General features: G+C 44.1%; 1 protein-coding gene and 1 long non-coding RNA gene across 2 annotated transcripts; one reads left to right on the forward strand and one right to left on the reverse strand.

Annotated features, from left to right (window-relative positions):
- Positions 1-11656: 11656 nt before the first annotated feature.
- On the reverse strand, positions 11657-13998 carry TLNRD1 (talin rod domain containing 1). Its single transcript, XM_042876136.1, has one exon. The coding sequence runs from the start codon at positions 13522-13524 to the stop codon at positions 12457-12459; it is 1068 nt and encodes a 355-aa protein (XP_042732070.1). The 5' UTR covers positions 13525-13998; the 3' UTR covers positions 11657-12456.
- A 982-nt stretch (positions 13999-14980) lies between these two features.
- On the forward strand, positions 14981-19405 carry LOC122182506. The gene is made up of 3 exons (XR_006179839.1): positions 14981-15069; positions 15904-16015; positions 16635-19405. It is a non-coding gene; the product is annotated as an uncharacterized LOC122182506 (long non-coding RNA).
- The last annotated feature ends 277 nt before the right edge of the window (positions 19406-19682 follow it).

Below are 19682 nucleotides of genomic sequence, written 5' to 3' on the forward strand. Positions count from 1 at the left end.
TCCCCGCCCCTTTGGGCAGCTCACATATGTGCTTTCAGCAATACCTAAAACAAGAAAAACACCTAGATCCACTTCACTGGGACTGACAGAAACAGAACGGAAATGAGAAACTGATTAAGTGGTGAGCCAGCTTTACTTGCCGAAAAACTTACAGTTTTCTTCCCTAATGTTTTTTTTTGTGTTTTTTTTTTTTTTAAACACTTCTTCATTTTTGCTTGTATTCCATTAAGAAGAAAAAAAAAAAAAAACCAAAAAAAAACTTGGCTCACAAGTTCTCAGTGCCTACACAGATGAAAGCTGTGAGAGGCCTTAAATGACTTCAGCAGGAAACTACTGGGAAGGGGAGTGGTCTGTTTTCTGACAGTCCCATTACACATTTCTAGGAAAAATCTTTTCAAGTTCTGTGTACGAAAACGAAACAGGATTACAGCACTGCCTCTCTTGGAGACGATCTCAATAACACTTTTCCTGCTCCCATGCCGGATTGCTGCAAAGTAATTCCCTTTTTCCTCCCTCCTCTTCTCCATCTATCTCAGGATCTCAAGCTTAGAATTAGCGCTTTATGTTGAACGAGGTTTTAGACTCAACACACTCAATGTCTGCTCAAGGTTCCTTTCAGGTAACCTTCAAGAATACTCTGTTCCACAGCTGCATTCCCAAATCCACCCCATTACCCAAGCCCCTCACACAAACTGTTTAGTGAGCTCAGGAGTTTTCCACTTAGTAGCGATGACAAAGCACTGGACTACTGCGAAACCCATGACAGAGGAGCTGAGCAATAGCAGACGCCAGCCAAATAGATCACTGAGGTGGAAGGTCATCCTTGAACTCTATTTCCATTTTTCCCCTCTTGGTAAATTGCTCTGGGAACAATCCTCTTTTCTAGCATAATGTAATCAAGAATTAGAAAGTCACCACCGCTTACACAGCACAGCAATTCCTGGCCTGACTGACTGTGCTGGGAATTTCAGCTGATGTCTCCACCCAAGCAGCATGTGGAACCAATGTAATGGCTAACACAATTCAGAGCTTAAAATGGAGTGATGCTGCAGTTCCAGCTGGTCTTGTAAGTCAGTACGAGAGATTCTTGGAAGCATTATAGGAGAAATAGAAATAACAGAGGTGAGGAATGGCTCCTTATCTGATGATGCAAGATAAAAGCAAAGTAGACAGTGCTACACAGCACCGTGCTCAGAACCAAGGCAGCATGGGAAAGAAGTGCATTATTTTTATCTCTGCTTTTAGAACAGCTACAGCCCTTTGCATATGGAAAGGTAATGATATGTAAGAGCCTACAGGTAAAAAAAGAAAGCTTTCATTCTGCTGAAGAAAATAGGTTTGCTGTATGAGCTAGGCATGGCCTGAGTGCCCTTAACAGGTACTGAGACTCAGTACAGTCCTCTGCAAATCCCCTTATGGCCTGAGAGCTGCATCTCCCTATGCGTCAGCTAAAGCCAAGCTAATTCTAGAAGGGCCTTCTCCATTACTGAGAAGAAACATCTACTTTTTGAGCAACTTTCTCAGGATTCCCTAGTCCTAACATGCAGAGACCCAGAATACCTGACAAGGCGTGATGAAAAGGGTTAATCTTACCCTCAAATATACCCGTGTACATTCCTGCCTCTAAGCAGTTTTCAATTGGCTGCTAATTCTTGGCTGTAATTTAATAAGTAGTTACTATTTAAGTATTTTAGTATTTTGCTATGTAATTTGGTAGACCTGCTGCCTACCCAGTGCCCCTTTTTTGTGATTAACTGTCTTCCCAACAGCACCTGCTACTCTTTGAAGGTAAGAAATACTGTTTTGTAGAGAAGTCAAGCCACAGTCTTCAAAAAGAGTCTCCTTTGCATATATTTATACTTGCATACCTAATCCTCTGCATTTACCACAACTGGTATGTCCTTATCTGCCCAAAATCCCTATTGGCTGCACTGTACATTGGGATCATAGCGTAGTTCCTTGTTTTCAGACTTAAGACTAACAGTAACACATAGGGAGCTGGAGACAAAGTATTTATCCAGTGAAGAGAATCATGGTACAAAATCAATCCGTGCTGATTTGCTACCATGATCAGTGGGTAAGTCATAAAAGATATTTGCACTTAGAAAATGTCAAAACAAAAAAAAAAAAGAAAGTACTGGAAGCATCTGAGGAGAAACAGAGAGGTGAGATCACCCACAAAAATAAATTTAAATGGTAACTTATAAAAATATAATATGGATTTCTTTGAAAAATCTCAGATATCACAATCAGAAGTACAGCAGTTCTAAAGTAACATTACAATAAACCTTGAGTGCAACATGCTAAACCTGTACATCCCAGTTTCCTATCTGCAGGCAGAAGTAGAACTCGCCTGCAAACTAGATCTGATCAGCATCTTTCCTCCTAAGTATGCTCTAAGCTTCAATTCCTAATAATGTGGTCTGGAGGAGACAACTCCATGATCTCTAGAACAGCGATAAACAGTTTAAAAACAGTGTGCTTGGGGCTTGCAAGAATCCTCAGACACACTACTACAAATACACTGAGCCTTTAAAATTACTAGGTTGAATCTGTCATCAAACCAACTTTCACAAAGCTTTGGCTTTTCTGCTTAGAAATGAACTCAGTATCATTTCACTCAGTCATTAGCTGGGATTCTTTAGTTCTGAGGCAGAATTCACGTGCAGTCGATACAACTGAAGCACAAGCTGAGGGGGTTTGCTAAAACTGTGGGATGTCAATGCAAATCGACTGTCAGTGCAAAAAAAGGTATTTCAAAGAGTAATAAATTAACTACACAACATCTAATGGACAAAAGGGATATTGATTGTTTTCCAGTCCACTTCTGAAAACAAAACAGGGGAGAGAGGGGGAACTAGCTCAGACAGCTATTGAGAGTTGTCCAACTAAAAGAATTTTCGTGTAGAGGTGTTCTAAACTTTATTTATGCTTTATTCCCTGGCCAGGACTGATTTTCCCTGGATATCAGGGATTCACTTCAGCAAAGTGCAGCTTCACAGGGAAACATCTGCATCACAGCCCTAAGAAGGATCCCAAACCAGCAACTGCATAGTCTGTATGTGAAACTACTCCATCTGATAGAATCATCTATATGAGAAAAAATATCTAACAGTAATATCAAATTAATGTAACAAAAACCAAACAGGTAGAACTGTGGCTAATGCAATTGTGCTGGGAAAAGCTATGAAATAGTCACTATGATTTTTATCATGTTTCTATCAGATAGAATTAATAACCTTTAAAGTCTGTTTTACTTCAACTTCTGAGCACCATTCCACATTTGCAAAGTGCATTTCTCATCCCAGGAAGAGTCTTCTCCAGCCCACCAGTATTTCCAAAGGAAAAGGGAAAACAACACAGCAAAAGCTTCAAAGAGGTGAGTGAATTATTTCACCCCCTTACATGTGCAACGTATTCTCTCCTTTTACAGTAACACAGTACAGAAAACAAGATGTAATTAAAGCAGTTCCTTTGCCAAATGAGAGGGACCTCATAAAGAATTGGCACACAATTCTGATTAGAGCTTTCTTGTCTTTAACAAAGCTAAACTTATAGGATGTAATGCAAACAAAATCATTCAGTGATTTTTTAAAGGCAAGAGACTGCAAAGTGCTGAGCCTGTAATCAAAGGAATGCTCAAGTCCAAAATAGCAATATTGAAGGAAACAGGGATTTTTTAGGTGGTACAGTACAAGCCATCATGCAAGAGAACCAAAAACCATTTGCCATTTTACCTTATACACCAAGACAAAAAAGCTTTAGTCTAGAATGGCTTTGCCTCTGGTCTACCCAAATGGACAAGTCTGTTTTTAGCCACGGACCAAACAAAAAGCTCACACGTTTCAGAACGTGCTTCTGAAATTTAGTATGAAAATTGTTTTTCTAAGGAAGTGATTTTCACTTTATTATGTTATATTGAAACTGTCCATGCAAGGCGGATAGGAAGAGAATCGGACAAATCCAAGAAATTTTTCAGTTGGAGAAAAAATTAAGGCAATCAAAATGAAAATTAAAAATCTGTGGTAGTACAAGCTAAGCATGAGATAAAGTCCACCATTAACGTGCAAAATTTTAAAAGGAGGCTCAAGGCCCACTCTTAAAAGATTCAGCAATAAATAGACTTTACAGTGCAGTGCAAATCCAGATGCTGTCTCTCACTGTACTCACGTTGCTGATTAACTGAATGCACATCATTAGCAGAACAGCAGAATTAATTCAAAGAGAGCCAGGAAACGCCACATGAAGCCTAGGTGCTATGATGTTGAGCTGCAAGAACTTTGCTAGCCACTAACCTACGTCTCACAGTATCCAGCTAACTCAGCACCATCCCTACTGAAGAACACCCCATAAATACCTGAGGTCAGAATTCCCTTTCTTCTGAATAGAGTTAAAGCTCTCTGACAAACTGTGTGAGAAACACAGTTCCCAGGAATATGGATTACAGACAGCTCTTCAAGATGTATTTTGAAAGGATGGATGTGGTATTGAGGTAGCTGGAAGTTGCATATAGAAACAGCAAGAGCAGGTATATTTGTAATGCGAGCTGAACCTCAATTGGCATGAACTATCTTTAAGTACGCGGCTTGTATGAGGATAGCATGCACACAGTACAAAGGGATCTCTGTTCCACATCTGGGTGTTGTACCAGGAGCAGAGGGCGGAGGGAGGGAGGTGAAATCTGTGATTCTGATGGGAAGATGCAAGATGCTGGCATCTGGCAATCATAAGAGCAAATGAGGTAGAGCCAGGGCCCTGGCTGCCTGCCAGCTAGGGCGTATGCAGGGATCACAAGAGCTGGTAACCGCCACTGGGAGGTCAGGATGGTAGGAACAGAATTACAGCACACTGTCCCACTTGAACTGAGAACTTCCAACTTTAGAGAGCATAACTACAACTCTACCAAAACATTCTATGATTAATTTTAAAAAGGTATGCAGTCACGCTTCATCACAAACGACCAGGTCCACAAAACATCCAGACCCACAGGTCCCATTACATTCACTGGGAGTTCAGCCTTCGAATGCCCTTACAGTTCTGACCACACATTTTAAGTTGGACTTTCCCCCCTTTTTTAAGCACATGATACAGGCCTCACTTTGAGACAACTCTCTTTCTCTCATGACATTTTTTAGACTTGCATTTCACTGCAACTCTTTATGAGCACTACAGGCTGCAGTGCCTTACCCAGCAGCACTATCTCTAAGTTTCAAAGATAGTACTGATGTCTTTCTGCAGCTTGTACCACTCACTTCAGCTGCTCATCAGCCTGCTCCAACACTACCAACTCCACTTACAGGCTGTTGACACAAACTTCTCTAATATGACAGACACAGGACAAGACAAGATTACAGATTCTGAATGAATTACTGTTTAAGCTCAGTGCTAAGAACATTTTAAGCAGCTAGATTTGCTCATAGATTCTCACATCAATCTCAGCTTTTTAAAAAGCAAGCTTTTCATCATGTGACGAGAAACAATAGCTTTCTTCAACGTGAAAAAGAATACACCCACTATTTTTCCATGTTCTGTAATTCAAAAATAGGTCAGCCCATTAGCTTTAAAGCTTTAAAAAAAATCTAAACCAAAATATAAGGTTCAATTTCCTTTTTATTGTTTAAGCCAGACTCAGAGATTGAAAAGTTTCAGACTAACGGCTACCTTAAAGTAATAAAAGGGGGAAAAGTTTTTGAATTATGGATCTAACATTGCCAGAACAGACTGATTCCATGCTAAATTTTTAAACAGAGAGTAAATTTTTAAACACAGATTAAATTTGAAGCATTTAAATAAGACCATCGTATTAACTATGTGGCAATTCAGAAGTGCCAGAGGGCCTATAATTTGTCACACTGCACATACAGACCTCCCTGGCTTTTCTTTATTCTATAGGGCACCCATTTAGAATGCAAACAGGGGCCAAAGCAAACCTGAGCAGCACGCCCACCAACTCAAGAGACTTCCTATATTTAATGTGAATCAGACAGAACCAATGCATACTGAAAAAGCGATTAGAAAATCACATTGTTTTTCACTTTGTACTTTAAAAAATGTAACTCTGGAGGCTAAAATTACTCTTTTGACCCTGTTCAGCAGTTAATGACAGCAGAAGTATAAGCAGCAGAGTGTTGATCCTTAGCATTTCTAGGCACTTTCTGCGAGAGCTGGAGGAGCACCTTGTATAGACGGTGTGAAATAAGGTCCCTCCATGCATCGGTGCTGCAGTCACAGTGCACAACAGGCACCGATTTGCCAGGAAACTCCTAGTGGTGCACCTGAGTTTCAACCAAAGGAAGTGACACAGCTTCTGAAGTCCAGACTTCAGAAGGTCGGGGAGGTGAGAGACACGGGAGCTACCACAGCCGCTCACGCTCATCCAAAGGCTGACTGAACAAACTCAGGGATCCGAGCTGCTTACAGCAGCCTAGCATACCACTGAACCACACCCTTCAACTTATTTCCAGAAATCCTAACATGACTGTAGTCTAAGACTGTCTTGGGGTTTCCATCTGAAGTTCAGAACCTGTAAGAAATGCTACTTGCAGCATTCTGCGCTTTTCAGGATTCGTTGTCCTTAGGCTTCAGTGGAGTCCTGCTGCTCAAACAACCTCAAAGAAAAACTGCTGGTTTAAAATACTGCTAAGTAAGTCAAACCCTCCAAAAACTAACTCCTTGGACATATCCCATATTTGCAGTCACTTCATCCTGAACTAATTTGATTTTAAAAGTAACAGTAAGCAAGTTGCCAGTTACTACTTTTAAAGTATTTTGTTGTTGTTGTTGGGGGAGGAAGAGAAGGAGAAAGGGAGGGAGAAGAGAAAAGTCAAGCTATTTAGCTTTCTAACTATTCAACATAAAATCCAAAGGAGCTCCATCTGGCAGCCAGCAGGATTTCTAAATAATCTAAATAGTATCTACATAAGAACCAGGCTGTCTAGAGAGTAAGACAATTTCAACTTTTACAGCCACAAGAAGCCTTTATTAACATAAAAGGAAATTATATATATATAAAAAAATTAAGTCAGAACAGGAACAAGAGTCTGGCAAGCTGACAAAGGACCCCAGGAATCTCTGCATTAATCTTGGAGTGCAGCTTTTGACTTTGTCTGCATATAGTGCTGTATACTGTGCGGTTTAAAAGAACAAACAGAACAAACAAACAGAGCCTTTCAGTTCAAACAACTGTAGTATAATAAAACCAGTTCTAGGAAAAGATTCAGATTTATTAAAATCAATACATTATTCCTCACTTTGCAATACAGGCGGACCCCTATTGTTTTAGCATAGTGGAAAATAGTAAGTAATTACACAGACTTCACTGAGTCATGGAGACTCTTCATGTCCATAGACATCCTTCTTCATTAAGAAAATGGTTCATAATACCATTAATTATGTCAATTAAATATACCTTTGAATCACTCTTTATATAAAATTTTGATAATTCATAATTTCCATGCAAATAAACACCTCTCCACATTTAATTCTCTGAGTTATTCCTAAGAAGGAACTGGCCTTCCATTTCATACCTAGCCTGTAAATTTTTTGCCCCATTTGTGAACAAGCCAAGCCTGGTGGCATTTTGGTGCATTGCACAAAATACTTCATTGGCCTGGATGCCACTTCCAAGCTGCCACTCAGATTTTCTTTTAAGTGTCTTGGCACAGAGCCCACAAGTGACAGCAGCAGGCCCCAGAAAAATGTGTTGTACTGATCCTGTGAAGATAGGGCAGGCTTGGAGCTCTGCTCTTCCTGTAGCTCTTCTGGGCTCCAGGAAGAGAATTTCTATGTTTGTCAATGCCCATCTGGCACCTTACATGGGCAGCAAGAATAAAGAATTGGAGTGAAATGTTCTGCTCCCTACCATCTGCTTCCCCTGTAAAGTCTACACAAAGAGCCTGATGGGGAGGGCGGTAAGGAGGGAGAGAGTTAAAAAAAGAACAAGAAAGCACCTTAGTTTACCATCCAACTGTTCTGGCAGGTACACGCTTTTGCGTGTACTTCTCACGTCAGCCCTAGACACCCACTGTTCCCTACAGCAGTACAGCTGTTTGACACAGCATCTCAAACACTGCTAGCCCAATGTCTTCACAAGCATCCAACTGCCGGCAAAAAAAAAGATCCGTTGTTTGAGATCAGCTTTATTGGATCAACCTCTGTTGTATCTAGAACAGGAAAATTCCTGTGGGTTTAATAGGAGGTATTACCCTACAGATTTTCTCTGGTTCCACCTCCTTTCCCATCAGCCACATCCCCTCTTGCTGCAAGGCTGCATACACCATGTGTTGGCTCGACCCCTTCTGTCTCTGACAGAAGTTTGGCCAAAAAGAGCAGATTTTCTGCTACTTTGATCATTTCCTGTGGTAAAAAGTGAAGGGAATTATCTGACCCATGGTCATTTTTTTTTTCCCCCTCTTAGTTTTGAAAAATAACAAGGATTTACATTTGCAAGTTCCCTTAAATAGCGTACTTGCTTTTCAATAGCACTTTGCTCCTAGCTTACTGGTTGTCTCACAGAGCTTTTAGCTTTAGAATCAGAAAACACATCCCTATGATGTCAAATTCTACAATTCAGCTACTGCACTGAACCAACACAAAACTTAATTACGATGAAGAAGCAACCAAAAGGTAGTATCAAATTCACAAGCAACACAAAAGCGGCAACTTCTACCCTGTTAAAAAATTCTCACATTTAAAAAATGAGCTTAATTCTCTTTTCGTGGGGATAGTGTTATTTTTGGCTACCAACATGCATTGCATAATGTGTTTAGAAATACATTAACCCTTTTATTAAATACACTGTTAGAAGAGATCTATGATATATGTGATATAAGCAGCCTGAAATATTTTTCTTTTCATAGAATCACCAAGGTTGTGACTTAGAAGTCACAATCCAATGCTTGTCTAATCCTGTGTTGAAATAGTGACACTACCTGCCTAGCTAAACAGTGTAAGCATCTGGGCAATGAGGACCTCAAGTAAGAGGCCAAGTGATCATTAGTGAGTCTATGTGATCTGGAATTGCACCCTGACAAAAAGTCCATCATATATTTTTTTCCGTCCCAGAAAATACAAAATACGAATATCCCTACTGAAACGATGTCTCATATCAGAATTCTATAGAAATACATTCCAAAGCAATTATTCCAATATACATCAATTCTTTATGAAGTTTTTTTCCTGTTAACCATTCGCTCAGAATACATCAAAACAGACGTTTGCATTCGTATCAAAAGCCCTTTGTTGAACTTTGCTGCGTTAAAAACATGTAGCACAGATTTTGCCTTGAGCTGAGGCCAGAGCAGTGCATCTCTACCTCTGTCATCAGTGGGAGTTCTACTCTGGAAAGAAATGAGGAAGTTATATACATATTTATATACATATGTACTTCAAAATACACTCAGAAGTTGGGGTGGGGCAGGGTAGGATTTACAGTACCCTTCTTACAAACAGAAATTGTACTAAACCACTTAAAATATCACAACAACACAAACTGGCACTAACATCATTAATAATATATTGCCTTTCATAGGCAGAGGTAATAAAGAAGCTGTGCTGTGATCCACTCAACCTCATTAATAATGTAACAATGAATCAAAAAGAATCTAATTAGTTCAGCAGTGCCAAAAATGGTTAAGCAGAAACACAATTAAGAAACAGTAGGACATTTTTGTTTTGTTTTGTGTGTTCTTTCTTGTCAGACATGTTGCAGAGCTGCCCTTCAGAATCCCCCGGTGTATCTGGAAGCAGCCCCAAATTGGGGCACAGTAACGTGAGAGCACCAGGCTAGACCAGGACAGAGGCTACGTGTGTGGAGCAGGCCCTGCCCCAGCCGTGGGCCCTGCAGGCCTCTAGCACCGTCCCCACACGTCCCACACGAACTTCTGCCCCATCCAGGATCTATGCAAAGGAAGGGTGGAGCCGGTTCCTCACCTCCCTTCAGCAGCCACACAAGATAGCACATCCTGAAAGCATTATGTTTGCTGCAGCCCCTTTTTCCTCCTTCCCCTCAGCGTAACTGCAGAAAAAAAGGAAGGGCAGGCTGGGACACTATCTCGGCTTCCACGCAGACATGCTGGAAGGGAGGGAGATACAAAGGATAGCTGAGCAGACAGCCGCAAACACTTAGGAGGCGCGGGACCTCCCTGTAGATGGCCTTGGCTTCCTCTGAGTCCCCTGGGAGTCCTACAGCTGTGCCTGCCATCCAGATGGGAAAACGTGCATGCATGCATGTGAGAGTCTCTAAGGAAATACCTGGGGAGGGCTCCTCAGCTGGATATTCCAGCAAACGGGATTATCTAAGTCAAGGTTAGAACAGTATGTGTCAGTCTGTACGTGCATGTGTGTGTATACATGGACAGACAGATACGTATGTACATGAGAGAACTTTCTCACTACACTGCATGCATGCCTCTGCAGCACACAGTGATGGAGTCAGACTGCAGCACAGAGCGTAGTATGAAAGTCACACCCATTCTCCACAAAGACAAGTGCAATTCACTGAAGTCAAGAAGTTTCATTTCAAAATAAACAAGACCTAATACTGGGGTCCACTGTGCCGAAGGAAAATTGTTTTTTCTGACCCTGAAGATATGAATATATAAGTTTAGGATGTATCTCCTTTGACAGGAGGTTCTTGTCCACTACACATTTTACTCATGTTTGAAATTAAGTAAAAGCACCACATGCAGGACAAGACAAACACAAATGCTATGAAGGAGAGACCTTTCACTGACTGTTCTATATCCATAGCCAAAGACCTACTTCTTTAAGGAAACAAACAGGACAGTAGTTGCACAGTAAAGGTTTAAACCACAGTAACAACAGTTTTAAGGTACATTTTCCAATAGATTTCAACATTGTTCAATTTGCAGACCTGTAAAAAAAATCCAGTTATGCAGTGAAGCTGGGCAGACAGATGAGGCCTACTCAGCCAAAGACCTGCTTTTCATATTTACTTTTCAGGGAACATACAGAGGGCAACAGATGGCACAAGCCTGCAAATATCAGGCTGAAAAGGTCACTGCAGTTACACTAACTACTGTGGTGTTCTCTAAGATCCACCCGCAGTTCCCAAGGAATCCAACTGGAGTTGGACCAGGCCTGAGCATTAGCTAACTTTACACGATATCTGCAGCATCAAATTCCATGTACTTTTGACAGAAACCTGCACTGAACAGCTCCAACACCAACCTCTGAGCCATCAGTGCCCAGTCCAAACCTTCACGCTCCTACACTGCATAAGCAGGTAGGCTTTTTCATCCCAAGAAGTCCTTAATGAAATCTCACAAGTTTCACACACGTGGCCTGCGACATCTGCAGAAGTTAAAATACATGAGCGTCTCCAAGATAACACGGAATGCTGATAAAGACAAAGCCAGCCTATGTCACTGCGCAGCAACCACCAGAGCCCTGCAGATAGAGTAATCCCAGTGCACACAGCTCCACAAATACAATGAAAGAGTATCTCTATCACAGACATCCGTCCTGAGGAGGCCGGACAGCAGTTAAGAAAATAAAGAACTGAATTGAAGCCTGTATGCTGCTGTCTAGCACTAGTTACATTTGTACCACCCATTCCCTGGGGAAAATGACACAGAATGCAAACAGGCCTTGTTGTTCAATTATTCAAGTATTAAGAGATTCACAGAAAGACATCTGAGAAACATAACATTTTAATAGATGAAATAAATACTCCAGTACATGCAAGATAAAAACTGACATTGGAAAAAAAAAAAATTAAAAATCACTTCTGTTATAGTGTAATTTTTTTGTTTGTTTGTTTAAACACTCACAGTAGCTTTTCCCCCAGTTTGGAAATCAACACATGGAAAACATAATCACAACCTCCAGTCCTTCCACTCCTACACACCAAATGCACTTCTAACCTAACACTTGATGCAAAATTTAAAAAAAGTCATACAAAACAAAAACAAACAAAATAGTAGCTACATCCATCATCTACATGGTGGTGTTTTCTTCTTTTCATTTTTAAAACGAATGAGAACTGAGGTAACCTTTTTCCTGCACAACCAAACAGTAAAATTTAGAAGGGAAATTTCGGAAGACAAGACAAGACAAACTTTAAAAACCGCACCCAGCGCGATTAAAGCTATTTTCTTTTCCTTTTTTTTTTTTCTTTTTTTTTTTTTTGTTAGTTCAGATACCCCCACCTCCCCAAATATAAAACTTTTAAACAGTTGCTATTACCATCTGTGTGAAGATCTGGTTGAATAAAGGAACATTTATCTGCAGGTACTTGCTCAAAATAAAAAGAAGCCCAAACTGGCTACCTTTGTTAGTACGTATAATTTGAATATACTGTTCTGCTTCTTCACCACGTGAAATCAAAGGATTGGGCCCATCCAAGCGAATTCTTTGGTATACAAAACAGGGGTGAGGAGGTGGGATATTATTTTCCTTTAGCAATGACTGAGATCTAAACAGAAGGTGTGGGGGTTAATTCACAGAATTGGAGTTCACTGGCGGTAAAGTCCTGGGTGAAGATCTTTCTCTTAGTGCCTGAGATAACAGGTTGCAACCATCCGAGACGGCGCAAGCTGAGTTCCTCAACCTTTCCCTGTAATCGCTCATTTTGGTGCTACTTTCGGGGTGTTGGGCTATATCCCTGAGGCATTGGGTCAGGAGCACACAAGCAGAAACCACACTCATGGCTCCTCCTAGGATAGCAGTTTGCACAGCTTTGCCCTCCGGATTGATGGTGGCAGCTTTACCCAAAAACTGGGGCTCAGTGGCAAAGCCCACCAGAGCATAGACAGACTGCACCAAAGGTCCACTGAACAAGACGCAGCGGTTCCTGGTCAGCTCGCTGGGTGAAGTCTTGACCTCCTTGACACACGCCAAGAGGGCGGAGGCGCTGGTGCTCATACATTTGACACTGAGTTTGAACTGCTCCTTAGCAAATTTATCCTTGGATTTCTCACTGGCCAGCACACAGGCGTCTGTCAGGAATTTCAAGTTCTTGGACATGTTCTGGGAAACCTCCAGCAGGAGCTGAGGGCTCATATCTGCCAAAGGGGTGGTCTTCAAGACCCCGCAGCCATGCTCCACCTCGTGCCGACATCGCGTCACCTTGTAGCGATCCACCAAGCCGGGCATGGCAGGCTGGGCCCCTGGAGTCTCCACTGCAGCCAGATAGGCAGCGTGGGCAGAGCACTCGGTCAGGGAGACCACCAGCTCCCCCATCTCCATCAGGCTTTCCCCCACCTCCCCGAAGCGTCCCATATTGAGCTGGCTCTGGACGTCGTGGGTCAAGATGGAAAGTCCTTTGGTCCTGGCGATAATCGTGTCCCTGCACTTCTCAAAAGACTCGCCGAAGACAGACAAGCTCTCAGTGTTCACCGGCCTGGTCTCGCTCGACAGCAGAAGCAGATCGGCCACCAGTTGCATCTTGATCTTGCAGTGATCGCAGATAGAGATGAGCTTCTTCCTCTGCAGGGAGCTGCCGCTGGGGATGCCGCCGCCGGACACCTCGCTGCTGGACTTGCCAGAGCCGCCGCTAGCCATAGCGCCGGGGGGGGCCTCGCATGCCGCTCGCTACCCCACTGCCGCCGCCTCTGCCGCCGCCCGAGCAGTCCCGACTGAGCCCGGCAGGATCGCTCTGCCTTTTCCGCAACATCATTCCATTAATCGCCGGGAGGCAAGAAAAGGCTCTGGGCGCCGGGGCTGCCGTGCTGCGGGGGGGCGAGCTCCGCCGGGGCTCCCGCACCGCTCCGGCTCCAGGCTCCGCTCTACGGCTCTCCAGCGGCGGCTCTGCGCTGACCGGGAGCCCCCGGGCCGCGCTCCGGCATCGTGCGGCTTAGCAATACGTATATATATATATTTCTCCCCTCGTCTTTGCACTTCCCTCCCTTCCTCCGGCTGCGGGATCCTGCGCAAAGTTCCCTTTAGGAAACGGAATAGCCCGGAGGAGCGGAGCTAAAGCGGAGCTAGCGCGGGGCCGCAGCCCTGGGGGCCGCCCTCCCGCCGCCCGGGCGCTGCTCGCAGGGGCCGGAGGGGCGGCGGCTGCGCACCATGTGCCGCCCCCGGCGCGCCCGCCGCGGCCCCGCGCCGCCGGCTCGCAGGAAGCGCTGCGGAGGGTGTGGCCCGCCCGGGCCGGGAGGGGAGAGCGGGGATAGAGAGAGAGAGAAGGGACCGTGGGAGGGGGTTTGTTAAAAAAAAAAAAAAAAAGAGGGAGGGGAAAAAAAAAAAAAAGCCACGCAAAAGGCAAAATAAAAATAAAAAATTAAAAGAGCCACCGGATCCGGGCGCGGGGGAGGGGGGGCGGGATCCGCTCCCCTTCCTTCTGCCGCTGCCTCACTCCTTCCTGCCTCGGTCATTCACGCGGCCGCCCGCCGCCCGCCGCCGCTTCATGCCCGCCGCCCTGGGCCCGCTCGGCGCCGCCGCCCCGCCCCGGCCGGCCCCCGCCGCGCCGCCGCCGCTCCAACTTAGGCTCTTCCCGCAAACAAGGGCGGGGGCTCCGCGCTCCGACCGCGGATGCTGCATCCCGCCCGACCCCGCGCTCCTCCTGCCATGTTCCGCCGCCGATCGCCAAGTCCCGGGGAAGAAAAATAAAAATAAAACGAAAAGAGGTTCTTTTAAATTCCCTTCTCGGGCTCTCAGACAAACTATTGGGAAGAGGCGGCCGCGGCGGCGCTGCCAGCCAGACGCTGCACGGCTCTGACGGAGGCTCTCCCCCTCCCCGTTGCCTCCGCCGTAACCTCGCCGGAGCCTATCGCAATCTTTTGTGCGGTGTCACCGCCCTCCGTTTAAACGCTGCCCTCCCCCCCGCCGCCCCGCTCCCCGCCCGTCGCCTCCCGCTCCTCCCCGGCGGAGGGGGCAGCAGCGCCGTGCCGCGACGGCGCCGCCCGCGCCAGGCACCGGCCGACGGCAGCGCCGACCGCGACGGCCTCGAGGGCCGCCGCTCCGTATGGCGCCCCCTCGCGGCGCGCGGCGAGAGCGGAGGGCCGAAGTAAATAAATACAGCGCGTGGCGGAGAGCAGCCGTCGGGTGGGAGGAGGTGGGGATGGGAGCGGAGGGACGGGCATCTTCCGGTAGCAGCCGCGTTGTGAGGTGAGTTGGCCGTATGTGGCTCAGGTGCGCGGCCTGGGGGGGAGGGAGGGAAAGAGGGCGGGGGGGCAGCCGTGCTCTGGCTTCCTTTTCTTCCGTTTACTTTAAAAGTCTTATGTTTTGCTAGCCGTAATCGGTGGTATAAACATCGTTACGCTTTTATTTGCATATAAATATTGCCTTTAGCTGCTTGTAGCATGAAACGAGACTTAAACACGTTTTTTTTTTAACCATGGGAAATGAATTTGGTGTCCCTGTTCGAAGGTCGGCTGCCATTGGTTAGAGTGGAGCAGGGAGAATGTAGTCTTCCTGACGTTTACTTTGTGCATGGGAAGCCCTGAAAAAAGCACTTTCTTTGCCTGTTTCTGCTCTGGAGCGCACTGAGAGTTGCATTGATGTTAATGGGAGGGTGCTGGGCTCAGGGAGTCCGAGGCAGACAAGTAAATGCCATTAAATAATTAAGTGAAAACTACTAAGTATGCTGGAATGAGTTTTAGGAAGATGGGCTTAACATTCCCTGGAAGGAGTCCACGGGGAATGAATGTATCATTTGGTAAACGGTGGTGATGAGAATATTGATGTCACACACATGAGGCTCTCTGCTGTCGTGCAACATCCCCATCAAAATAACCCAAAAGAATGAGTCCATGTTGAATCCATATTTTGCATTTGTTACGCATCCTTCTGCGGCCAAATATCAATGCTCTTTCTCTCCTTTCATTCAGGCTTTCCAATTCTGGCAGTTGGTTACATGCATATAGCAGGCAGCATGCATCCGGAATATATTTGTCCCAGCTCATGTTTACACAAAGTCCTGCTATGTTCATACTGTTGCAGGGGTAGGAGTGACACTGCTGTGAATGGAAGTTAGACCTGCAGGCCAAAACCAGTGTCACCCTGGCACAAGGAGAGCCCACCTAATGGCATACTTTTTAAGATCTCCAAACAGGTACAAATAAGTACATTTCCTCACCCACTGCCTAGAGGAGTCCTTGGCCTTCTCTGCTCGCACTGAGCAGGAGGAACACAGTTCTGGGTGAGGTAGGGTTAACAGGATGCACGCTTTGTGGGGTGGAGGGGAGCCCTTACTGTAGAGCCAGGATGGATGGAAGGGCAGATAGGCAGCTGTGGGTGTGTTGAAAATGGGCAGTTCTCCACCCATCTCTCCTCGCAGTAACAGCATGAGGGAGATTCTGTTTACCTAAATCAGATTATAGTAGTTTAATGGAAGGTCACAATTTGGGCCTAAACCATTTTGGTTTGCTGCCAACAGCTCATTTTCAAAACTATAAATAGGAGTGATTTCAGAATACTCTGACAAATAAAAATCAGTGGGCAGCAGAAGCCAGCTGAATTGCATTGCAAAATATTTCCAGATATGTCCTTCAGTGAGGCAGTGAGAAATTATGTAGCATGAGGAATGCCTTTCATAAGAATATTAACCTAGTTTCTTTTAACGAGTAGTGACTACATTTAATGAGAGTTTGAGTATTTCATTTTAGAAACCTTTGGTCTCGTGCCTGGCTAGAAGAGGTGTTAAATGACCTAATAATCTTCTCCATTTTTAGATGCTGCTGCAGGAGTCTCCATATGGTTTGTGTCATTGCCCCAGGACAAAAGAGACATCCAGGATTTGGACAGAGTTTCTGCTGCTGTTCTTCCAAAGCCTCCATCCCAGCTGCTCACATCAGAAACAAAGCGAGGCCCTAACCCTTGGCAATTCCTAGCAGCAGAAAGGGCCACCAGAGCTAGCGGTTAGTAAGAAGTAACCACTTTAATATAAAGCAAATATTCCTCGAGCTTCTTTAATCTGTTCAAAGGATTGTTGTACTGCTTACCAGCCTTGGTATTAGCAAGGGGCAAAAGTGGTCATTACTGTAATTTGGTCAGCTGCTTGACTCCAGATTTGTCTTACCAGACGTCATTTTGCTCCAGTAGTAGCCTCAAGCGTTCTGTTCTTCTGTATATATGTAAATATATGATGAAGAGTGACCCAGCCATCTTATTTGGCTTGCATTTTGGAATTTAAAGAAATAGAAAATAGACAGAATCATAGAGGTTGGAAAGGACCCCTGGAGGTCCATCTCTCTGCTAAAGCAGATTTCCTGGAGTAGGTTGGTTGCGTAGGAAAGCATCTGATTTTGTGTATCTCCAGAGAAGGGGACTCTACCACCTCTCTGGGCAGCCTGTCCCAGTGCTCTGTCGCCCAAACAGTAATGAAGTTTGTATGAAACTGCCTATGTTCCTGTTTGTGCCCATCGCCCTTTGTCCTGCTGCTTGGCACCACTAAGAGCCTGGCTCCATCCACTTGACTTGACTCACAGCTATAGGTAGTCTTTTTCAGTATTATCACTAAGTGGCTATTTTTGGTGAACCTGAGTAGGTAGCACAATTATGAAATGCATTGTGAGAACAAGCTGCACATTGTTTAAGAAAAAGAAAAAAAAAATCTGTGCTGTAAGGGATGATAGGAGGGAGGAGGGGTAGGAACCACTTATACTTGTCTTCAGTATATCCATAACTAACTGGTTCTCTTCCACCCCTCATGTAGTGACACTCTAGTGAAAAACTATTTCCTTCTGTTACTTTTATACAATTTGCAGGCCATTATTTGACCATAAACACATAACCTTACTGTAAATGGGAGCCTTGAAGACAGATTTGCTTGTGTCTAGTAATTTGAGTAGCACTGAGGAACAGCTACAATATGCCTTAAAGGCCCAGCAGATGTATCTGCTTTGTTCAGGATGAAAATTTTACTCAGTGATTTTCGGGGTGGGTATTTCTTAAGTTCTTTGCATGTCTCTGGGAGGATTTGTGTATACCTGCTTGATTTCATGGCTGCTGAGTTCAAAAATGCCGTGCAGGACTTGGGCAGCCATGAATTAGTGTACAGACTGAGGAGACATGAAAATGAGGTGATGAGGCTTGGCTGTAGAAAGATTTTTGCTGTCAGTCTGAATGAAATAACACTGTGGGACTGGAAACAGCAGGCACTGTCAGATAGAAAGGATTAAAAGGCTTTTTAGTGTGGCTTAGTAGTGTACAGAAGATTGGCTTACTTGTGATAGATCTTCTTTTGTCACATTGATCTTTATTTCGCATTGTGCTTAATACAACAAAAACTGAAGTCTGAAGTATTCTTTCATGAATCGTCTCACACAATGTGTGCCTTCTGTTACTTACAAAAATCTTTTTTTTTTTTAAGAAATTGATTTTATTTTTTTTTTTTTCCACTATAGCCAATGTTGAGTCACAGCTGAAGAATACGGAGTTGTAATAATTTTATGATCACTGTATGTGGCCATGTTGATGAGAGGAAGGCTATGATAGAATGAGCTACACTACTTTATGTTACTTTCCTGTATGGATGTATCGATCTAACATAATAGGGAGCTAGCTGATGAAGGAATAAAAGGCAATTCAATGGTTCCCTGTGTCAGCTGTATGACTAAACCCATGAGGTGGTAATTACAGGATGATAGCTCCCGTTCCAGGGGATGCAGCTGGCTTGTCAGGCTGGAAACTAGAAATAAGGGAAGGATGATGTTGGCAGAGGCTGACTAAGGAAATTATTTGACACAGAGCAAGACTTAGCAAGAGAGGCTGGAAGAAGCTGGGCCTTCCTTTTGCCAGCACTGGAGCAGTAGGTATGACATACAGAAGGAAAGGTGTGTGTGTTGACTGGTTCATTGTTTTTAAGATTTATTTTGCCTTAAATGGTTGGTGCTAAGTGTTTTGTGATTGGTGCTTACTGTCTTTACTTCACGAGAGACTAAAACTGCAAGGCCTGGGTCTGTCTTGAATCTGCAGAGGTAATCATGGCTCATACACCGGGGAAGCAACCTGAGAACTGCTCTGCCTGTAGCTAAAGAAGACAGTGTGAGATCTGGGGGAACAGTTAGCTGATCTCTTGTGAGAACAAAAAGGCAAATGCATGAGTTCTGCTTTTTCATCTTTGAGAATGATTTTGTGCTTAAGTAGTTTATAGAACAATGGGCAAGCTTTCAGACAGACTCAAGCTTGGTGTTTGGATGTTTTGTTTTTCTTTTTTATGGCATAGTTAAAAACTATAATCTGAAGAAAAAATATTGCATAAATAATGGTGAATATCGGTTATGCCTAAAATACGGGCTAGCTGCTGCAACTGAATGATAATACAGCAAAAGTAGGTTTTATTTTGTTCCCTTTTATTCACTGTTTATTGTACAGCTGTTCTCACCACTTACCATATATAATCAATTGGTTGTCTCCTGCTGTTAATATGGATATTTAGTACATTGAAATTGAAAAAAGACATTTTTGTGGTAAGGAAAATGCAGCTAAAAAACTTGTCTTTTCACAGGATGGAAGGTTGTGCCATGTTTTATGCCAATAAAACAGCTATTAATGGCTTTGTGCTTCATATTCTTGTCTACTATCCACGCATACAGTTATCCACCATATGTCGGGTGTTTTATAAGGTGAGTGCTAGGAGCAGGAGGTGCAACATAGCTGCTTGTGTCCATTCCCCCTCCAGGAGTGGGTGAGTAGCAGCAGGCACAGGTTTGTAAGCACTTAATGGAAGAAAGGTAGATGCCGTTGGTAAGAGTGGTCTGGCATAAACAGGAATCCCA

The sequence above is a fragment of the Lagopus leucura genome, unplaced genomic scaffold, assembly GCF_019238085.1.
Source record: "Lagopus leucura isolate 7727_CA_CO unplaced genomic scaffold, USGS_WTPT01 Super-Scaffold_100015, whole genome shotgun sequence".
Classification (NCBI taxonomy): Eukaryota; Metazoa; Chordata; class Aves; order Galliformes; family Phasianidae; genus Lagopus; species Lagopus leucura.